General features: G+C 23.0%; 2 protein-coding genes across 2 annotated transcripts; both read left to right on the top strand.

The window, feature by feature from the left end:
* Positions 1-56: 56 nt before the first annotated feature.
* LOC127285449 (uncharacterized) lies at positions 57-9,159 on the top strand. Its single transcript, XM_051311464.1, has 16 exons — positions 57-203; positions 809-957; positions 1,038-1,096; positions 1,229-1,370; positions 1,463-1,627; positions 1,728-1,866; positions 4,476-4,624; positions 4,819-4,877; positions 5,115-5,256; positions 5,361-5,525; positions 5,639-5,764; positions 6,615-6,770; positions 7,022-7,080; positions 7,964-8,105; positions 8,238-8,405; positions 8,632-9,159. Exons 2-16 carry the CDS (start codon positions 817-819, stop codon positions 8,920-8,922), a joined length of 2,103 nt encoding a protein of 700 aa, XP_051167421.1. The 5' UTR covers positions 57-203; positions 809-816; the 3' UTR covers positions 8,923-9,159.
* On the top strand, positions 2,180-5,992 carry LOC127285516 (glutathione S-transferase 1-like). The gene is made up of 6 exons (XM_051311587.1): positions 2,180-2,346; positions 4,476-4,624; positions 4,819-4,877; positions 5,115-5,256; positions 5,361-5,525; positions 5,639-5,992. The coding sequence occupies exons 2-6, from the start codon at positions 4,484-4,486 to the stop codon at positions 5,777-5,779; spliced, it is 648 nt and encodes a 215-aa protein (XP_051167544.1). The 5' UTR covers positions 2,180-2,346; positions 4,476-4,483; the 3' UTR covers positions 5,780-5,992.
* Positions 9,160-18,813: the final 9,654 nt, after the last annotated feature.

Here is an 18,813-nt window from a genome sequence, read left to right as displayed (position 1 = left end):
GGAAAAACAATTTTAAATAAATTTTAAATAAAAAAAAAAATGGTACTTTTTTTAAATCAAATTCTTAAAATCCGATTTTGTGTTTCGTAAGTTACGCAAAATAAAAATGATACATTTTGTTGGCATTCCTAACCAATCTATTTCTTGTGTTCATCACGCGACTTGTGTTCATTAAACGTGGAATTTTTCTTCATTATTTTCAGGTTAGCGATAGTACTAATTTTTTTTAATTCTTCCTTTTAATTACAAATATTTATTTGTTTAAATAATGTAGAAAAAATTTATCATACTGCAATATATTAAATTCAGATTATTAAAATGTCACATTAAACTCATTTATTTTGAAATAATTTTAATTTTTAATTAATATTGTTTAATTATTTATTTAATTTAATTATTAAGTGATTTGTTTTATTTATAAAATATCGATATATAATACTATTAATTATATTAAAAATAAATCAATATACATGGTGTTCGAAAAGTTTCCGACTTACCTGAATATAAAAAAAAATTTTTTATGTTTTTAATTTTTTTTATTATATATTATACGTATTTATTGATTGCATATAAAAAATTTATCGCAAAACATTAATTTCGTTTAATCCTCTTATTATAATAAGATAAAAAAGCAGCTGACTGATAAAAAAAAATATTGATAATATTATTCACAAATTAAAAAAGAGCTAAAATTATCCGGACTCGGGTGTTTTCTGATTAAATTTTATTTTTAAATTAAAAATTGTTAAATATTTTTTAAAAGAAAATATAAATATTACTTTTTAAAGAGAAAATATTCTAATTTCAGACTTAAAAATGCCAATCGATTTGTATCATACGAATTTTAGTTCACCTTGTCGAGCAGTTCGTTTAGCTGCTGCAACAATTGGAATTGATTTGAATTTAAAAATTTGCAATCCTAGAAAAAATGATCAGATGAAACCAGAATTTCTTATGGTAAAAAATTAAAAAATAATAAAATCATCTCTATATAGAAGAAAAATTGATCTTATTATTGATCGCTATAATTTTTATAGATAAATCCTCAACATACAATTCCAACAATGGATGACGACGGTTTTTACTTATGGGAAAGGTGCGATATTTTTCAAAATACAATTAAAAAAAAAAAAAAAAAAAAAACTAATAACAAATTGTAAAATTAAAAAATTAACGAATAATCGAAAATTAAATTTTTCACAATTTATTGTAATGAAATAATTTCTAGTCGAGCAATTATGACATATTTGGCTGATAAATATGGAAAAGATGATTCTCTCTATCCCAAAGATGTGAAAAAACGAGCCCTAGTCAATCAACGATTGTATTTTGACATGGGAACACTGTATCAATTATTTAAAAATTACTACGTAAGTATCTATTATTTGTAAATTGAAAAAACAAATTGTTAAAAAAAAAAAAAAAAAAAAAAAAAAACTGTTATTTTCAATTTTATCAATAGCGACCAACGATTTTTGAAAATGCATCAAAAGACACGATAAACATGGAAAAAATTGATACAGCTTTTCAATTTTTGGATAAATTTCTCGAAAATGAATATTATGTTGCTGGAAAAAATCTCACATTAGCTGATCTAACTATATCTACCAGTGTTTCCACATTTGAGGTAATTTTTTATCATTTAATTTTTCTTTATGAATAATAATTTTTTTTTATAATTTAAATAATTTATACATTTCCAATTGAATTATAATTTTTCTGCATAGGCAATGGAATATGATGTCAGGAAATTTAAAAATATTGATCAATGGTATCAAAGAATGAAGAAGGAAATTCCAATGTATAAAGAAATTAATGAAGAGGGTGTTAAAGAATTTAAAGAAATGGTTGCATCATTGAGAAAATAAATTGTAAAAATATAAATGATTTTAATTTTTTTTTTATACGACCAATTTTAATGAAATTTTTTAATAAATAAAAAACAAACAATATCAAGTACAAACTTTTCCTTATAGCTTTTCCTTTTCCTTTATTAAAGAGAAAAAAAAATACTTAGTCATCTTGACTTGACAAAAATTTTCAAATAGGAGAGATATAGATTATTTAATAATAGCCCATATTTTTATCATTACGTATCATGATCATCATTATATTTCTGTATTTCATCATTAAATTTTTTTAATATCATTCTTTCAAATACAAAACAAATATTTTAAAAACCGATTAACAACTAATTCCACTGTAACTTCCCTTATATGAGTAATCGTTAATAATATTAGAAAATCCTAACCGGTCTTTATAACCAAGTCGTCGAGACCAACCTGTTCAGTTTGAATTTGAATTCCTTTCAGTCAACTACTTCGAGTATTCCTGTGTAACTTTCAGGTTTGTAAAATAATTTTTACGTGTGTAAACAAGATAAAATTTTACCGATTTATAAAAATTCTTTAAATAAATCCAATAATTCAAGGGCATTTTAATTTAAAATCATTCCAAAAATAGTGTAACACAGAAAATGTGAAAAAAGTGTAATTTTTAAATTTTATTTTATTGGTTTATTTATTTTAAAATTAAAAAATTAAAAATTTATTATTAAAATTTTTAATTTATTTTAAAATTGTTTTTTTAAAAATAATTTTCTTACATGAAAAATCAGAATTTTGTTTAAAAAGAAAAACTGAAAAATGTTTTACTAAATATAATTTACAGTATAAGTTAAATAACTAATAAAAAAAATAGTTTAGTAGAATTTTTAAAAAAATTACGGAAAATTAAATAAACTTATTCATTACTTTTACTATTAATGAATAATTAAATCATTAAAACTAGAACATTTTTACAAGGAGAATATATGAATGAGGTTACAAGTTGATAGATTATATTTTTGTTATAGTAAAGTTTGTTATCTTCTATTACGAATGATTATTATATTAGAATCTATAAACAAAATATTATTTATTTATTTAAATATATACGGACAGTGCCCTTTTATACTTAATTTAATAGATTGAATATATATATATATATATATATATATATATTATACAAGTAAAATAAAATATTTATTTTATTTAAAAAAAAAATCATTATTTACAAAATTGATATCAAATTAATTTCAAATGAGTTTCATTTTAAAAAATTAAATAAATAATAAAAATTAGCAATAAAATTAATAAAATGAAAACTAAATGTAAAAAAAAAGTAAATTATTTTATATTGATTAAATGAAAAGGGTCAAACTATGTACTTCGAAGATATCGATTGTTTAACAACAGTATAGTATTAACGTTGAATTCCACAACAAAATATAGCTAACAAAACTCAAAATAATGGTCCCGTTAACTAAATAAATAAAATAAAAATAAAATAAAATTAGAATAATTTTTGATTTATTCATTTAAAATAATTAAATAATGATATATGATTATAAATATTATTATTTTTATTAATAAATAATAATTATTTAAATGAAATTTTTTATAATTTCTTCATTGTAATATTTTATATATAGAATTTATATAAATAAAAATTGTGAAAACATTGAGAGAAAAAAATTAACATTCTCGGAATTTTCTGTAAAATATGCCACTTATTTAGCCTTCAATGGTAATTGCATAGAAACTAGTTGTATTTCTGTAATTGCACGTTATATAGAATCGAGTTTTTTTTTTTATAACAAGATAATGATATTTTATCATTTACAGCCTAGAGAATTATTTATAATGTTCAAACATTGATAATTTTCTTATATAAAAAATTGTTAATTTTCTACTCTCAAAATAAATAACGCACATGTGAGAAAACAAATTTTCCTAAAAATTATAGAATTTAAAAAAAAACATTTATTAATTTTTAATTATACATAATTAAATATTATAAATGATAATAATAAATTATAATGGTGAACTGGTTCTATAATTAATTTTTTCGTTAAAGAAAATTACTGGAAATTAAATATAATTTTTCTAAAATTAATTTATTTTTATAAAAATATAATTACAAAAATAAAATATATATTTTTTTTTCAAAAAACCAGTTTAGCATTAATAATGGAGAATTAATTATAAGAACTGGTTTATTTAAAAAAAATTTATTTATAATTTCCAGAAATTTTTACATAACATTTCCTAAAAAATAACAAAAAGTCGATAATCAAAAAGTTTCAATGAATCGAAACAAATTGTCCTTAATCACAAGTAATAGTCAAGGTTAAAAATACAAAAAAACTTGAGTCTTTCTAAATTCACGTAATATCTATATATATATATTACAAAGAAAAAAATTTTATGAATAGTTGAAGGTTTCTAAACTATTTATATTTCATTCAATTATTTTAAATAATCTATTATTTATAAAAACAATTAAAAAGATAACAAATAATTATTAATTGAATTAAAGAAGAATATTATTGTTTTAAAATTTAGTAATTATTATTTTATTAATATTATTATTATTGTTTGTTATTTTATTATTATTTTTTTTAATAATTTAAATATTCATTTTTTTAATTCCAGATACCAAAATGACAATTGATTTATATCAACTACCCGGCAGCTCGCCTTGCCGGACTGTTCGATTGGTTGCCGCTGCTTTAGGGGTTAAATTGAATTTAAAACCTTGTGATTTAATGAAGGGTGAACATTTAAAGCCAGAATATCTTAAGGTAAGAAAAAAATTATTATTTTTAATTATAAAAAAAGGAAAAAAAAATGAATATAATTTCTTTCTATTAAAAGCCTCTCTTTTTGCATGTATATAATATTTTTTCTGTGTGTCATTGACACAATTCTTGTAATCATTTAAAAATCGTGACAGTCATATAATAGATTAATAATGTTAATTTTCTTAATGAAACAGATGAACCCTCAACACACTATTCCAACAATGGATGATAATGGTTTCTACTTAGGAGAAAGGTATGAAATAATTATATTCTTTCATTATATTCCCATTTTACTATATTTATATTCTAATTTCAAATTTAATTAAAAAAAACTTCTTTTAATTAAAAAATTGAATCAAACATACTTTTTTTTATATAGATGCAAATTTTTATTTTGATCGAATGAATATTAATAAAAAAAATAAATAAATAAAAAAAATGAAAAATTTTAAAAACCAAAAGAATTAATATTTCTTTCTAAAATTTCTAGTCGAGCTATTATAACCTACTTGGCTGATCAATATGGAAAAGATGATTCTCTTTATCCCAAAGATCCCAAGAAACGTGCTATTGTTAATCAAAGATTGTTCTTCGATTTGGGAACACTTTACCAAGCATTTTCAACATATTATGTAAGTTCACTTAGAAAAAAGAGAACTTTAATAATTTAAAAGAAAAATTATACTAAATTCTCATATATGATACAATTCAATAAATGTTTTTTTTTTTAATTTAGTACCCAATAATCTTTGCAAATGCTCCTAAAGACGAGGAAAATTATAAGAAAATTGCAACAGCTATTGGATTTTTGGATAAATTCCTTGAGGGTGAAAATTATGTGGCTGGAAAAAATATGACTATCGCCGATCTTGCTCTAACTACCACAGTTTCAAACTTTGAGGTAATTATAGTTATAATTAATCAGAAAATATTATTTTTACTTAAAAAATTTTTAATATTGTATGAATTTTAATTTAATTTAATTTTAATTTTAATTTCTATAAAATTTAACAGGTTATGGATTATGACTTAAGTAGTTTCAAAAATGTCACCAAATGGTACTCAAAAATAAAGAAAGAAGCTACCAATTATGAGGGGACCAATGGAGAAGGAGCAAAAGCATTCAAAGCTCTTGTCGATGCAATGAAGAAATAAATTTATCTTTCCCTTTTACCATCGTTTTAAAATACATTTCTAATATATTATTTTCATAAATTCGCGCACAAAAATGTAGGTACAAATTATAATAATCATGTTGAAATTTTTTTATAATGCATTACGATTGTTTTTCATATTATATAAAATAAATTATTATAAAGACTGTTTAATTGTGATTTAAAAAGATAAAATAAAATTTATGTCGAAAAATTTATTGTTTAATTTTATTTTCTGTTTCTAATATTAAATTTCTTTAAAAAATATTTTTCATGATTAATTAATGAATAATTATTTAAATAAACTCATAATAAATAAAATATAATAAATAAATATGTACCTAATAAACAATATTAAATAAATATATATATATATATATTTAAATAAATAAGATTATTATATAGATTTGTTCAAATAATTCCTTTCCTTTTATTAATGCAAAAATGACACATATAATTATGTTCTATAGACGGCGATATATAACAAGAAGTTATGAGCTATAAAAAAAAAATCTATGCTCAGTGTATGAATAGATATCAAACCCGATACTTTCACCCCCTCAAAGAAATTATTTTATAATAAATAAAATTTTTATTTTTCCTTTAAAAAAAAAAAATTCCTAAATGTTTCAATTTAGAAATTAAATAATTTTTTGAATAAAAATCAATTATTAATTATTAATTAAAAATATAAATCTGAGAACTGAGAGTGAATACAAGGAAATTTAATAATTAATTTAAACAAATGAGAAACTATAACAAATAAAAATTGATTAAAAAAAGAATTTATTTTTTCTAAGTGTTTAATTTAAGTAAATTATTATAATTAAGAAAAAAAAAAAAAAAAAAAAATGTCAGTTGACTTGTATGGATTAAATACATGCTCGGGATGTCGAGCAATTTTATTAACAGCTGAGGCAATTGGTATCGAAGTGAATTTAATAACAGTCGACATAGGAAATGGTGAACATCAAACACCTGAATATGAAGAGGTAAATATATTATAATTTTTAAAAATTTACTTTTCTTTTTATATGGAAAACTATTTCGTTTTATTACCAATTTAAAATTAAACAAAATTAAACAAATATTAAAAAATAACGAACAAAATTTTATTAAATATTATTAGGTTTTTTGTTTTTATTTATTTATATTTTTAGTTATTTTTTTTTTATTTATTTATTTTTATTTATTTTGCTATAAATTTTTTGTTTTATTTTGAAACTTTGTTTTTTAATTTCAGATGAATCCTCAAAAACTTATACCAACATTAGTGGACGGTGATTATAAACTCGGTGAAAGGTAAAATACTATTTTCGATTAGGATAAATTGTTAATTTAAACAAAATTCGATTTAAATAGGGAAAATTCTCTACCTTATCTTCAGCTAAACTCTCATATTAAAGTATATCAAAGCAAAGACTAGATGGCACCTCTATTCTGATTATTATTTACCCCTTCGTTAAATAAAAAAAAGTATTTTTTATTAATATTTTGATTAAAAAAATTAAATTGATAAAAACAATTTATAAATATAACAATAATAACAAATATATATAATATTTATATAATATATTTATATAATATATATTTATAAATATAACAATAATAATAATAATAATAAATATAACAATTTATATTTATAATTTGATAATGACAATTTATAATTATTTTGAAACAAATCGAGAAAAGTATTATTATTATTATTATTATTATTATAGTCAAATAAATAAGAATTTTTTTATGGTTTAAAAAGCCCTTAATCGAATTATAAGGGACGCGCGATGATGCGTGCTTTAATCAACTGTCCACTTAATACAGTGAAGATCCGGTAATGAACTAAATTTTCTACTTATTTCATTGCATTTGCCAGATCCGGCGTGTTTATTATATGTATAAACTTTCAGTATGTGCAAAAAAAAAAATTCTCGATTTTATAACTTTTCGACTAAAACAGACAGAAGCTATTTTTTTTTTTTAAATTCTATAAAAAATTTTATTTAACATTTTTATTTTACAAATAATTTTAAAAAATACCCAAATTTTTTTATTTTTAAAAGAACTATAGAAATTTAGTTCAATAGAATAAAAATTTATATTTAGAATAAATACAGTTTGTTTTTTTTTACTATAAATTAAAAATATCAAAAGTTTAATGATAAAATAAATAAAATAAAAATTTTAGCCGAGCAATTTTAGCTTATTTAGCTGATCAATATAGTCAAAATGAAAGATTGTATCCAAAAAATCCGGGCAGTCGAGCATTGGTCGATCATCGTTTATATTTTGACATTGGAACACTTCATAAAGCGATTGCCGCTTATTATGTGAGTCATTTATAAAATTTGTTTAAAAAAAATTAATTATCACTTTAAATTAAAAATATACTCTAAATTTTAATTATATAAAAAAAAAAATTACTGAAATTAAATAATTTTTTCTTTTCTTTTCTTTTTTAGTTTCCTGTTGCATTCAAAGGAGAGAAAGAATTTGATTCAACGAAATATCCAAAAGTTGAGGAAGTTTATGAAATGTTAGATAAATATCTCGAGGGTCAGGATTACGTGGCGGGAAAAAATTTGACAATTGCAGATTTATCAATAACTGCCACAGTCACAACAAGCGAGGTATTTTTTGAAATTATTTTTTTTCCATCATCATTATGAAGAATAAAATAAAAAAAAAAAAAAAAGTTGACACTAAACACTATGAATGAAAATTAACAGAAATTGAATTTTAATAAACCGTAAATAATTGTATATGACATATATCAGATTCAGAATGTATTCAACTTTTAATATTCTTGCAACACTCTTTTTTTTACAATGATTTTTTTTTTTGTTGACATTTTAGGTGTTTGGCTTTGACGTCAGTAAATATGAAAATGTTTCAAGGTGGTTGGAGAAAATGAAAACTTCAGCCCCAGGTTATAGAAAGGCAAATGGTGAGGGTCTCGAATTGTTGAAAAAACAATATCAAGAAAAACTTGATGAGGGGGAAAATGAAGCAGATGAAAATCAAGAGGAAAATGATGCTGAAGATGAAAATGAAAATGATGCTGATAATGAAGAAGAAGAAGAAGAGGAAGAAGAAGAAGAAGAAGAAAACAAAAATGAAGATGAAACAAAGCCTCCAGAGGAATAAAAAATAATAAATACCGCGGATCTTAATATGCATCAATTTAGTGATGATTAATATTTCTAAAAAAAAAATATTATTATTATTCTCTTCTTGTTTTATTGTTTATTTAGAAAGAAAAAATTTTTTTTAAGCGAAATAAATGTCTCGAACGAAAAAAAGAAAATATCTTTCTGTTTGCAATTAAAAAGTTCAAGTATTACTTCTGCCTTTAAACTTCTTGCTTTACTCGGACAAGGTTATAAAAATCAAGAGAGAAAATTAAGGACCTTCTTTGGCGGCAGGAACTTAATAACCTATAACAGGAAGAAGAAGATCCCATTATTGTCTGCATATTATCCCCTTTATTTTTTATTCTTTCAAATTAAAATTTTCAATCGCATCTATATTTTTGATGTCTTCTAATTATTACATATCGAAAAAAATTTCAACATTCGATAAACAAAGTAGTCGATAAATTTTACCTTTTTAAGGAGATTTTTTTTTTTTTTATTTTCAGTTGAATATATAGACAAAGTTTTAATTATTTCTTGTTAATATTATTTTAATGAATATTTTCTCCAAAATTGATTCAAAATAATTGGTTATCAATTATATAAATATTTAATTAAACCAAATAATTTTCGAAATTAAATTAAACTGTATTTACCAATAATTTCTGTTTTTTTTTTAAATATCATTTAATCGACTATTATAATTATATTTGATATAAATAAATATTTATAATTGATAAACAATTATTTGAATAAAAAAAAAAAAATTTTTTTTCAGTTGTGTAGAAAAACAGGGTGTCTACTAAAAATCTGAATTAAAATTCCAGGACTTTTCAGGACAAATTTCTTATTTTTCCAGGACATTAAATTGGATGACTTTAAGGAATAAAAAAAATTTTTAGTTTAACTATTGTTTTCAGAAATTATTAAAAAAATTAATTAATTACTTAAGTAAATGTTCATTTTACTTATTTAATGAATTTTTTAGAAATTTTTGAAAATTTAAAAGCAAAATATAAAAAATTCAAGGATAAAAATTAAAATTCCAGAACTTCCAGGACTAGTAGACATCCTGAAAAAGCATATTTTAAATATATATTGTTACAACAATATTATTTTTTCATCCCTAAATACTAAAACGGTGACACACATATTTACTATATTTTTCCATTGTAGGGCAGAATAATATAAAAACTAATTAGTCACCAATAATGGAAAAATGAGTTTCCAGATTCTCAAAAACGTTTCGAAGAAAAAAAGCGCATTCACTATATATATATCGATTGAAACTTTACGATTTCCTGAACCTTCAAAGTTTATCCAACCTATATTATGAAAACTATTTCCCAAGTATGTATGTATATATATATATATATATAAATGTGTTGACCCTGACTTTTCGCATGTCGCATGGGTTTTGCCATTGTTCATGGAATTGGACTTGAGTCAAGGTAGGCATATTCCCTTATCAGCCAAGTGGAACAGAACGTGTACACGAATAACTATATCTATATACATATAGCCTCCCTTCTTCGTGACGGGGCTTGGCGAGAACGTTATAACGGCAGTAACAGGTGAGTTACCTGGAATCCCCTCGATTAATCGATTCCCAGACTTTCGAGAAAGAGAGAGAGAGAGCTTTAGGAAGAGAAGCGAGCTTGGCAAAATGGTTTAGTCATCCTCATATTACAAGGTATTACGGGACATTATAACAATTATATACATATATATATATATATATATATATATATATATATATATTTATACTATAGAGGTATGAACTTGTGATGAGTTGCGAGAACACGCGGGACGCTAGGTCAGTCGTCGATGTTGTATGAATCATGCTATATCTTATATATGATACCGAGTACGCATTCGCGGCTTCTAGGAACGCGACCGTGTAAATACCACCCACCCGACAAATGTATATATGTTCCACGCATTAGAATCCCCCTTTTCATTGAAACAGACACCTACGCCTTTGACCTCTATATATATGTACCTACACCTTATAGTCAACAATTTATCGTCTATAATGTACTCTGGGAAAATATATATGATATCTGACGCGAATTCCAATGGACCGGAAGGAATTCCGCGCAACTCGTATAGAATTATACTTTCTATATATTCGATTTTGTGATTATACTTTCCAGATAATACATTTATCATATATATTATCAATATTATGAATCATTTCAAAAATATTTTTTCGAATTATTAATAATTATTATACATTCGCTAAATTTGCAATTAGTTCAAAATAACTATAAAGTCAGTTATCAAATAGTAATATTTCTATTAATTTTTTAGTAATTTAATAACTAATTATTAAAAATATTAATATATTGCAAAAATATGTGTCTTATTTATGATTTATCTTAAAATAAACAATTTTTCTTCCATTTCAAAAGAAGTAAGATACTTCGGCAAGTTTTTTAAAGTAACTTAAATTAAGATGTTTCTAACGCAATAAGATGTTTAACAATATAAGTTGCTTATGAATCCCATATGTGGAAAAAGTAAATATAATTTATATTTTAAATTGAGTATATATTTTTTATATTTAAATTATGTAAAAATTATATTTAATTTTTGTTCATGCGAAAAAATTAAATATAATTTAAATATAATTTATATATAAAATATATACAGTAAGAAAAGTACCATGGTAGTCATAGGAAAGCATGCGTTACGCATAAGTTTGTCTCACTCGTACTCATGGGCTGTGACTACCATGGAACTTTTCTGATTGTATACTCAATTTGCAATATAAATTTTATTTACTTTTTCCACATGGAATCGTAAGATGCGACAAAAATAAGTTCCCAAAAATTAAGGAGCATAAAGTGTTTTACATATTATGAGCCCTTAGTTATCTTCAAAACTTTTTTCCCAAAAAATATATGCTAAATATATATGTACGAAGATACTTTTAACATCTGAAATTAAGATATTTCAAATAACTAAAAGGAATCTATCAAATAACATCTTAGAAATGACTATCAAAAACATCTTAAATTAAAATACTTTTTTTTGCAGTGTAACTAATAATATTAATAATAACTAGTAACCTCTCTAAATCTAAGTCAATTTTTACCAAAATTTTAGTAAAAAAAAATTAAAAACTACTAAATCAAATAGTAATATTTTACTAAAAATTATTAAAAATTCTTAGTATAATATGAATTAGTAGCTCACTTTTCACTAATTCAAATTTAGAGAGACTACTAGTATTATTATTAATAATAACTAATATTAATACCTAATTAATAATATTTTGAATTAATAATTCGGAGTGCTCGATATAATTATTAATTATTTCAATTAATTTATTATTAGTTAAATTCACTTTTAACTAAACTAAAAACTAAAATTTAACTTTTTTTACTAAAATTTCTGATAACTAATTCAATTATATAGTTAAATTTTCAATAATTTTTCTACTAAAAATTACATGAAGACAAATAAGTTTGCTATTATATGCGGGTAGCTAATTTTTAACTAATGATAGCTAATAATTAATTTGTACAGCAAAACATGTTAACTGTAAAAAATAATTATTAGCTGCACTGAAAAAATAATTATTTGATTCAAATAATCAGTTACTTGGCTATTATCAAATAAATATTTATTTTTATCAAAATGATTTTTATATTTATATCAAATAATTATTATTTGTACACTGCAAAAAAGGGTTTGATATTTGACAATCAAACGTTTGGTTCGTATTTAAGCAACCAAATTTTTTTTGTTGAATCAACAAAATTTTAATTCTCTCAATCAAAAATTTGTTTGACACAACCAAAATTAGAAAAAAAAGGATTTTTGTTGTCCTAACTAAAGTTTAATTGGGACAACCAAAATTTTGTTGATTTCACAAAAAAATTTTGGTTGCTTAAATACCAACCAAATGTTTGGTTGTCAATGCCAAACCCTTTTTTCAGTGTATCAAATAATTTTTATTTGAATCAAATAATTGTTATAATAATAATATTTATTTGAATCAAATAAACTATATATTTAAGAATAATTTTTGTATTTAAAACAAATATAAAATTTAATTGACTCAAATAAAAATTATTTGCTTCAAGGAAATATTTATTTGACAATAGTTCAAAATTCAATTATTTATATTAAATAAATTTTTTTTAGTTTGTATTAGTTATATAACAATTATTGCTATACACGCACTGAAAAAAATTTATTTTATTTAAGTAATTGGTTATACTTGGATATAATTAAATAAATATTTTCTTGTACCAAATAATTTTTATTCGAATTAAATAATATGTATTTAAAACAAATAAAATTTAATTAACTGAAACAATAATTAATAAAAATAAATATTTATTTGATAAAATTAAATAACTGATTAATTAAAGAAAATAATTTGTTTTTTAGTACATATAATAGAAATTGGAAAAAGTGTATATATATAAAATAAAAAATATATTTAAAAAAATTGTTTTTACTGCGAAATAATATATAAAACGTCTTTTCGATGAAATGCCATACACTGTATATAAAAGAGGCGAACAGAAATGCAACACCGGAAAATTGAAATAATTATGCAATTGTCGCGAGGGCAAAAGGGTGTGTACAAAAGAGAGAGAAAGAGAAAAAGAGTTGGATGCACTTCTCTAAACACGCAATAAAAATAATATATCTTTTGCACCGAGTTGCGTTTAACCTTCACCCGGTACGAGGAAACCTTATTATATACAGTTACGGTATTTGGGATCAAACTCGACCCCGTGAGAAGGGGTTTGATGATGATGATTTTGTCATACATATATTTTTTTATGAGGACAAATAGAAAATTGCTTTCCAAGAAAGCACGCGCACCCATTTCATTCTAAAATATAATTTTTTTTTTCGTAATTTCCATTTTTACTTAGAATTCAATTTTTTCCCTCGTATATTTTACTTGCTTCAAATAAACATTTCTCATTGTTTTAAAATAATTTAAAATCAAATTTTTTGACAAAACTGTCAGTTTTTGATAAATTAGAACATTATTATCGATTTTAGATCAATTATAAATCATCAGAAAATAGAGATTAAAATATAAAGACTCACCGATCGATGAATCCTCCTCGGCTATGCAGAGTCCTTTAAATTTGAACTGAAAATAATAAAAAAAAAATTATAAAATTAAATATAACAATTTATTACAAATAAAGAATGTTGAAAACAATTTATTAAATATATGATAAATAAATAAAGATAAATGTTTGCTTTACGGTATTGATTTTACAGATGGGAGAGAGATTAAAAAAATTCGATAAGTGTTAGATCATCAATAACTTCTATGTTAATAAATCTTTCCTTTTTTTTCTCTCTCTCTCTATCTCTTGTGTTTCAAGTTAATTGGCATTTGAGAATCAAAGATATTAGAAATGATTCTGCTTGGAAATTTTTTGACAGGTCCAATATGATGATTATCATTATATATACTATATGTTAAAGAAAGTAACTTGCATATATCGACATCGGTTGGACTTGTTTTAAAACGGTTTTCTCACGGCGATTGTCACGAGATTTCAACGTATGCCTCAACTATATATATATATATATATATATATATATAAATATAATACAAGTTCGTTAGTTAAGACTTGCGACGAAGACGACGAGGAGGAGCAAACGAGGGGCTTCTTTATTTTTAGCGATTTATCCGCCCGTACGAATCCACACTCCCTTTCACTATATATATATATATATATACACAAAAATGACCATATACATATATCGCTCTTTCGTGCTGCACTTTTCAGATACACACCTATAGGGCTTCCTTCCTTCGTCGGTTCCCTTTGTTTCTTTTCCTTATTGATGCATATATAATTGAAAGTTTCTTATTATCATTTCGAATAAAAGAATTTTATTTTTTTTTATCACTTAAATAAATTTTATCGTATTTTTAACTTCATTCCATTATATTGGATTATCAAAAATCAATTTTTGAGTTTTCCAAAAAAAAAAAAAGGTTTTTAAAAAAAAAATTTTTATCAAAGCAACACCGCCGTGTCATGACGCTGTCATCAACACTGCAAAAGAGAAGCACCTTCGCGGTTGAGCGCGTCAACAACATCCGACTTATTACCAGGGGCCACCCACCACCTGAAATTCCTTTAACCGAAAAAAAGATCGAAAAAAAAAGAATAAGAAAACTTGACCGCCTAAAGGAACAAGATTCTTTCGAAAGTAAACTTCTTACGCCCAACTGAGAATGCGATTGATGTTAAAATTATTATCCAGAGACACATATTTCTCTTTATTGAGATCTCAACATCAATGATTCTTATGACCAATTTCTCTTCTCGCAAATACATCCCGTCGGCAAATTAACAACCTTGTGATTATCTTCGTATATATTCGGATTACAACTTACTACTTCAAATTATACGAACACCAATTATAATATGTCTTATCTTTTTTTCTATTTTTTTTTTTTTTTTTTTATCTCCTTTCTTCCTCTTTTCTCCTTTCTCATTCCCACCTCGTTAGGTAATCAAATAAAAATGGATACAAAAAAAAGGTCTCGAAACTTGTGCGAGAATACAAATTTAATGGTATATTAGCGAATGATTTCTATTCGGAGAATTTGATTATTTTTACTAAATAAATCCTAATTGTTTGACTCATTTCTGGCAACTTTTACTCCGGAAATATTAAAAAACAAAAAAAAACAACTACTATGCGGAGTAAACTTTACTATCTGAGTAATTTTTTCTATTTCCGAAACAAAAGTTGTATAGATTTTATTTCCAACTAGTAATTTTTTTCCCTTGTAAATACAACTGACAAATCAAACTAATTTATTTTTAAAATTAAATAAAATAATTTTTCACAAAACACAATAAATCGATTAAATTCTTTTCATTGCGACATGTTTCTAAAAAGAAATAAACAGAATCAAAATTGGCAAAGAATTTACTATATCGGTTTATATATATACGTATAGAGAATATTTTATGTGCCAAGAACTTCCTGTTCGTTTTTCACCCTTTTATCGTGAATTTCTTGTTTCTTTTCGTTTAGTTTATTTTTCTCGTAGGGCGATACGACATGCCACAATAATACGCGAAGTCACGGAACAATACGAGCCTGGCAGAATAAAGGGACCTGCATATAAACGACCTGAATATGTATATAACCTGACACGTGCTCTTACAAATAATATTTCACATGACGCCAACCAAAACCAATTCGTGACCCTTAAAAAAAGAAAAAAGAAAAAAAAAAACCCCAAAAAGGCGTACCTAAATTTTTTATGTACAGTTTCAAATCTCAAATCATTTTCTATATCTCTGTCTTCACAGCAACGATATTTTATCTGACGATTTCTATTTTATGCATATGAAATATTTGTTTCTTTTTATAATACATATCTCACGATATAAATTTTAAGACAATAAAATGAAATCTCACGTATAGATTTGTTTTAACATCAAATAGGAGGATCCATCTATATATATTGTGCAAGATTTAATTAATAAATTAAATATATATATATATATATATATATAGTTTGTAAATCAATGTTTATTTTTTCGAAATCTGACGATATTTTTACGAGCACAAAATTTAACGAAATGGAAAATATTTCAAGATATCTGAAATGTCTCTCTTTTTAAAATATATATATATATAGAAAATATATTCTATATATTTCAAATCGCTTATATATATATATATTTTTTTTTTTCTTTCGAATCTTCGTATTTTATTCAAATAAACGCCATTTCTATTCATTTCTATTCGAAGAAGCCACTCATATTTTATTAGGTGACAAAAAAAAAAAAAAACCGAAAAATGATTTAGAAATTTTTCCAAAAAAAAAAAAGAAAAACCGTATACTATAAAAAAAAATACATAATTAACATAGTAATGGTAAAGATAAAATATATAATAACAAATCCTCAATATCATAAGTATACTAAATTCCACAAATTCTTTTTTAAAATCGCGCAACATTTCCAAAATATTCCAAAAAAATTTCAAAAATGATCCTTCTAAAATATTTCAAATTTCTAGAGAATATTGAATTTTTTTGCAATTGACATAAAGAAATAATAAAAATTATTAATTATTATTATTACTATTATTTTTATTTTTGGTATTATTGTTATTATTATTGTTATTGTTATTATTATTATTGTTTATTATTATTATTATTATTATGATTATAGTATATGTATATATGATCTACCAATTATTTAAAAGATTATAAATAATAATTAATGTACACATAAATGTGTTACACCGCAATATGTAATCAACTCGGAAATCTCTCGCACTTTTATGGAGCCGCGACCGGAAGCCATATTGAAAACATAATTTCTCACCCACAGTCGACTATACGTATATGTATATCGTAAACTCAGGATATACATTGAGTACACAAATGTTCACTTATACAAGATCTCTCTTGTCAGTGGTTAACTTCAAGAAAAGAAGAAATCATATTCCAATGGCTTTCGGCCCAGAAAGAACAAAGAACCCGACAAACTTCGTTTTGTCCCCCCCCCCCCTCTTATTTTTTCCGCCTCTCTGATTACAACGCGTGATTACATTACACTATATGAATGATACTTGTATAATTACATCGCTTAAAGTGTACATATAAGAAACAATTGATAAAAAATCCATATATACTCTTCATAAACAATAAATCGTTTGAAAAATTCATTTCTAATTAAAATGAGAAATTTTCGATTAAAATTATAAAAAAATTATAATGATAATAAATAAAAATAAAAATAAATGAAAATAAGGGGTCGTTCACAAATCACGTGACGTTATTTTGTACCCATTTTAGACCCCTCTCCCCTAATGTCACGTTTCGATACATACAATATATAAGAATAAGATTATAATAATAAAATTACCATTGTTTAAAAATAATAGTAATAATAAAAATGAGCAATTCTCTAAATAATATCATGAATAAGAAATACTATTGTATTAAAATAACAATTATTGAAACGAACAGTAAATCGAAAATATATACCATTATTAGAAACAACAATTAATAATAAATTATTTAATATTGTTTACTTTAAACTATTGTTTCGAAAATAATTATAATAAGAAAAGCATTGCTTGAAAATGTTAATTAATAATTTAAGAAAATTTGTATACCATTGATTATTATATATATATAAATAATTAATTGTAAGTAAAACAAAAAAAAAACCCCCAATGAAAGTAAATTAACTTTAGAGTACATAGAATTACAAATAAACCTCTTTGTTTTTATGATTATAATTCTCCTGATGCAAATTAAAAATAGAAATTTTGTAATATCGGTAGCGCGCACAAAAGAAAGCTCCAAGTTTTTCTTTCGTGCTTTTTACCGTTTATCTAAAAATTATTCTCGGCTCTATAAATTTTCATTAGGTATAATTATTTTTATAATTGTTTAGATAAACTTGCGGTTACAAGTGTGGCTTTTACCGAATTCATGTTTCAAAAAAAAATAAAATAAAATTTTTAAACCCACATAATAAATATTACTATTTAAATAAAAAAAAAAAAAAAAAAACAAATTATTCTATATCCCTTGAGAATCTTTAAGAATAAACTTTTCATTTATTTCCATTAAACTAAAATTTGGTATTAAAAAACCAAAGGAAATAAATTATATTAAAAAATTACATTAAAAAATTACATTAAAAAATAATATAAATTAAAAATATATTAAAAAACAATTTCTATAATTATTTTCCATTCAAGGTTTTTTAATTCACGTCATTATATCGCAATACGGTGCAATTTTAATCTATTACAAACAAATATTACATCAGTACGACAGAAAACGAAGAAAAAAAAAAAATTATTTATTCCTTCAAAAATACAGATAACTTGATATCAGTATCAAAGAGAGAAATCTAAT

The sequence above is a fragment of the Leptopilina boulardi genome, unplaced genomic scaffold, assembly GCF_019393585.1.
Source record: "Leptopilina boulardi isolate dan_hultmark-lab unplaced genomic scaffold, ZJU_Lbou_2.1 LbouV2_333, whole genome shotgun sequence".
Classification (NCBI taxonomy): Eukaryota; Metazoa; Arthropoda; class Insecta; order Hymenoptera; family Figitidae; genus Leptopilina; species Leptopilina boulardi.
The sequence above is the reverse complement of the archived record's forward strand: the minus strand, read 5'-3'. Positions and strand labels throughout refer to the sequence as shown.

Coding starts and splice junctions, on each gene's coding strand:
- LOC127285449 (XM_051311464.1), top strand. CDS start 817: ATGCCAATCGATTTGTATCATACGAATTTTAGTTCACCTTGTCGAGCA. Junction 4,625..4,818: donor TAAAGCCAGAATATCTTAAG/GTAAGAAAAAAA, acceptor TTAATGAAACAG/ATGAACCCTCAACACACTAT. Junction 8,106..8,237: donor AAGCGATTGCCGCTTATTAT/GTGAGTCATTTA, acceptor TTTCTTTTTTAG/TTTCCTGTTGCATTCAAAGG.
- LOC127285516 (XM_051311587.1), top strand. CDS start 4,484: ATGACAATTGATTTATATCAACTACCCGGCAGCTCGCCTTGCCGGACT. Junction 4,625..4,818: donor TAAAGCCAGAATATCTTAAG/GTAAGAAAAAAA, acceptor TTAATGAAACAG/ATGAACCCTCAACACACTAT. Junction 4,878..5,114: donor GGTTTCTACTTAGGAGAAAG/GTATGAAATAAT, acceptor TAAAATTTCTAG/TCGAGCTATTATAACCTACT.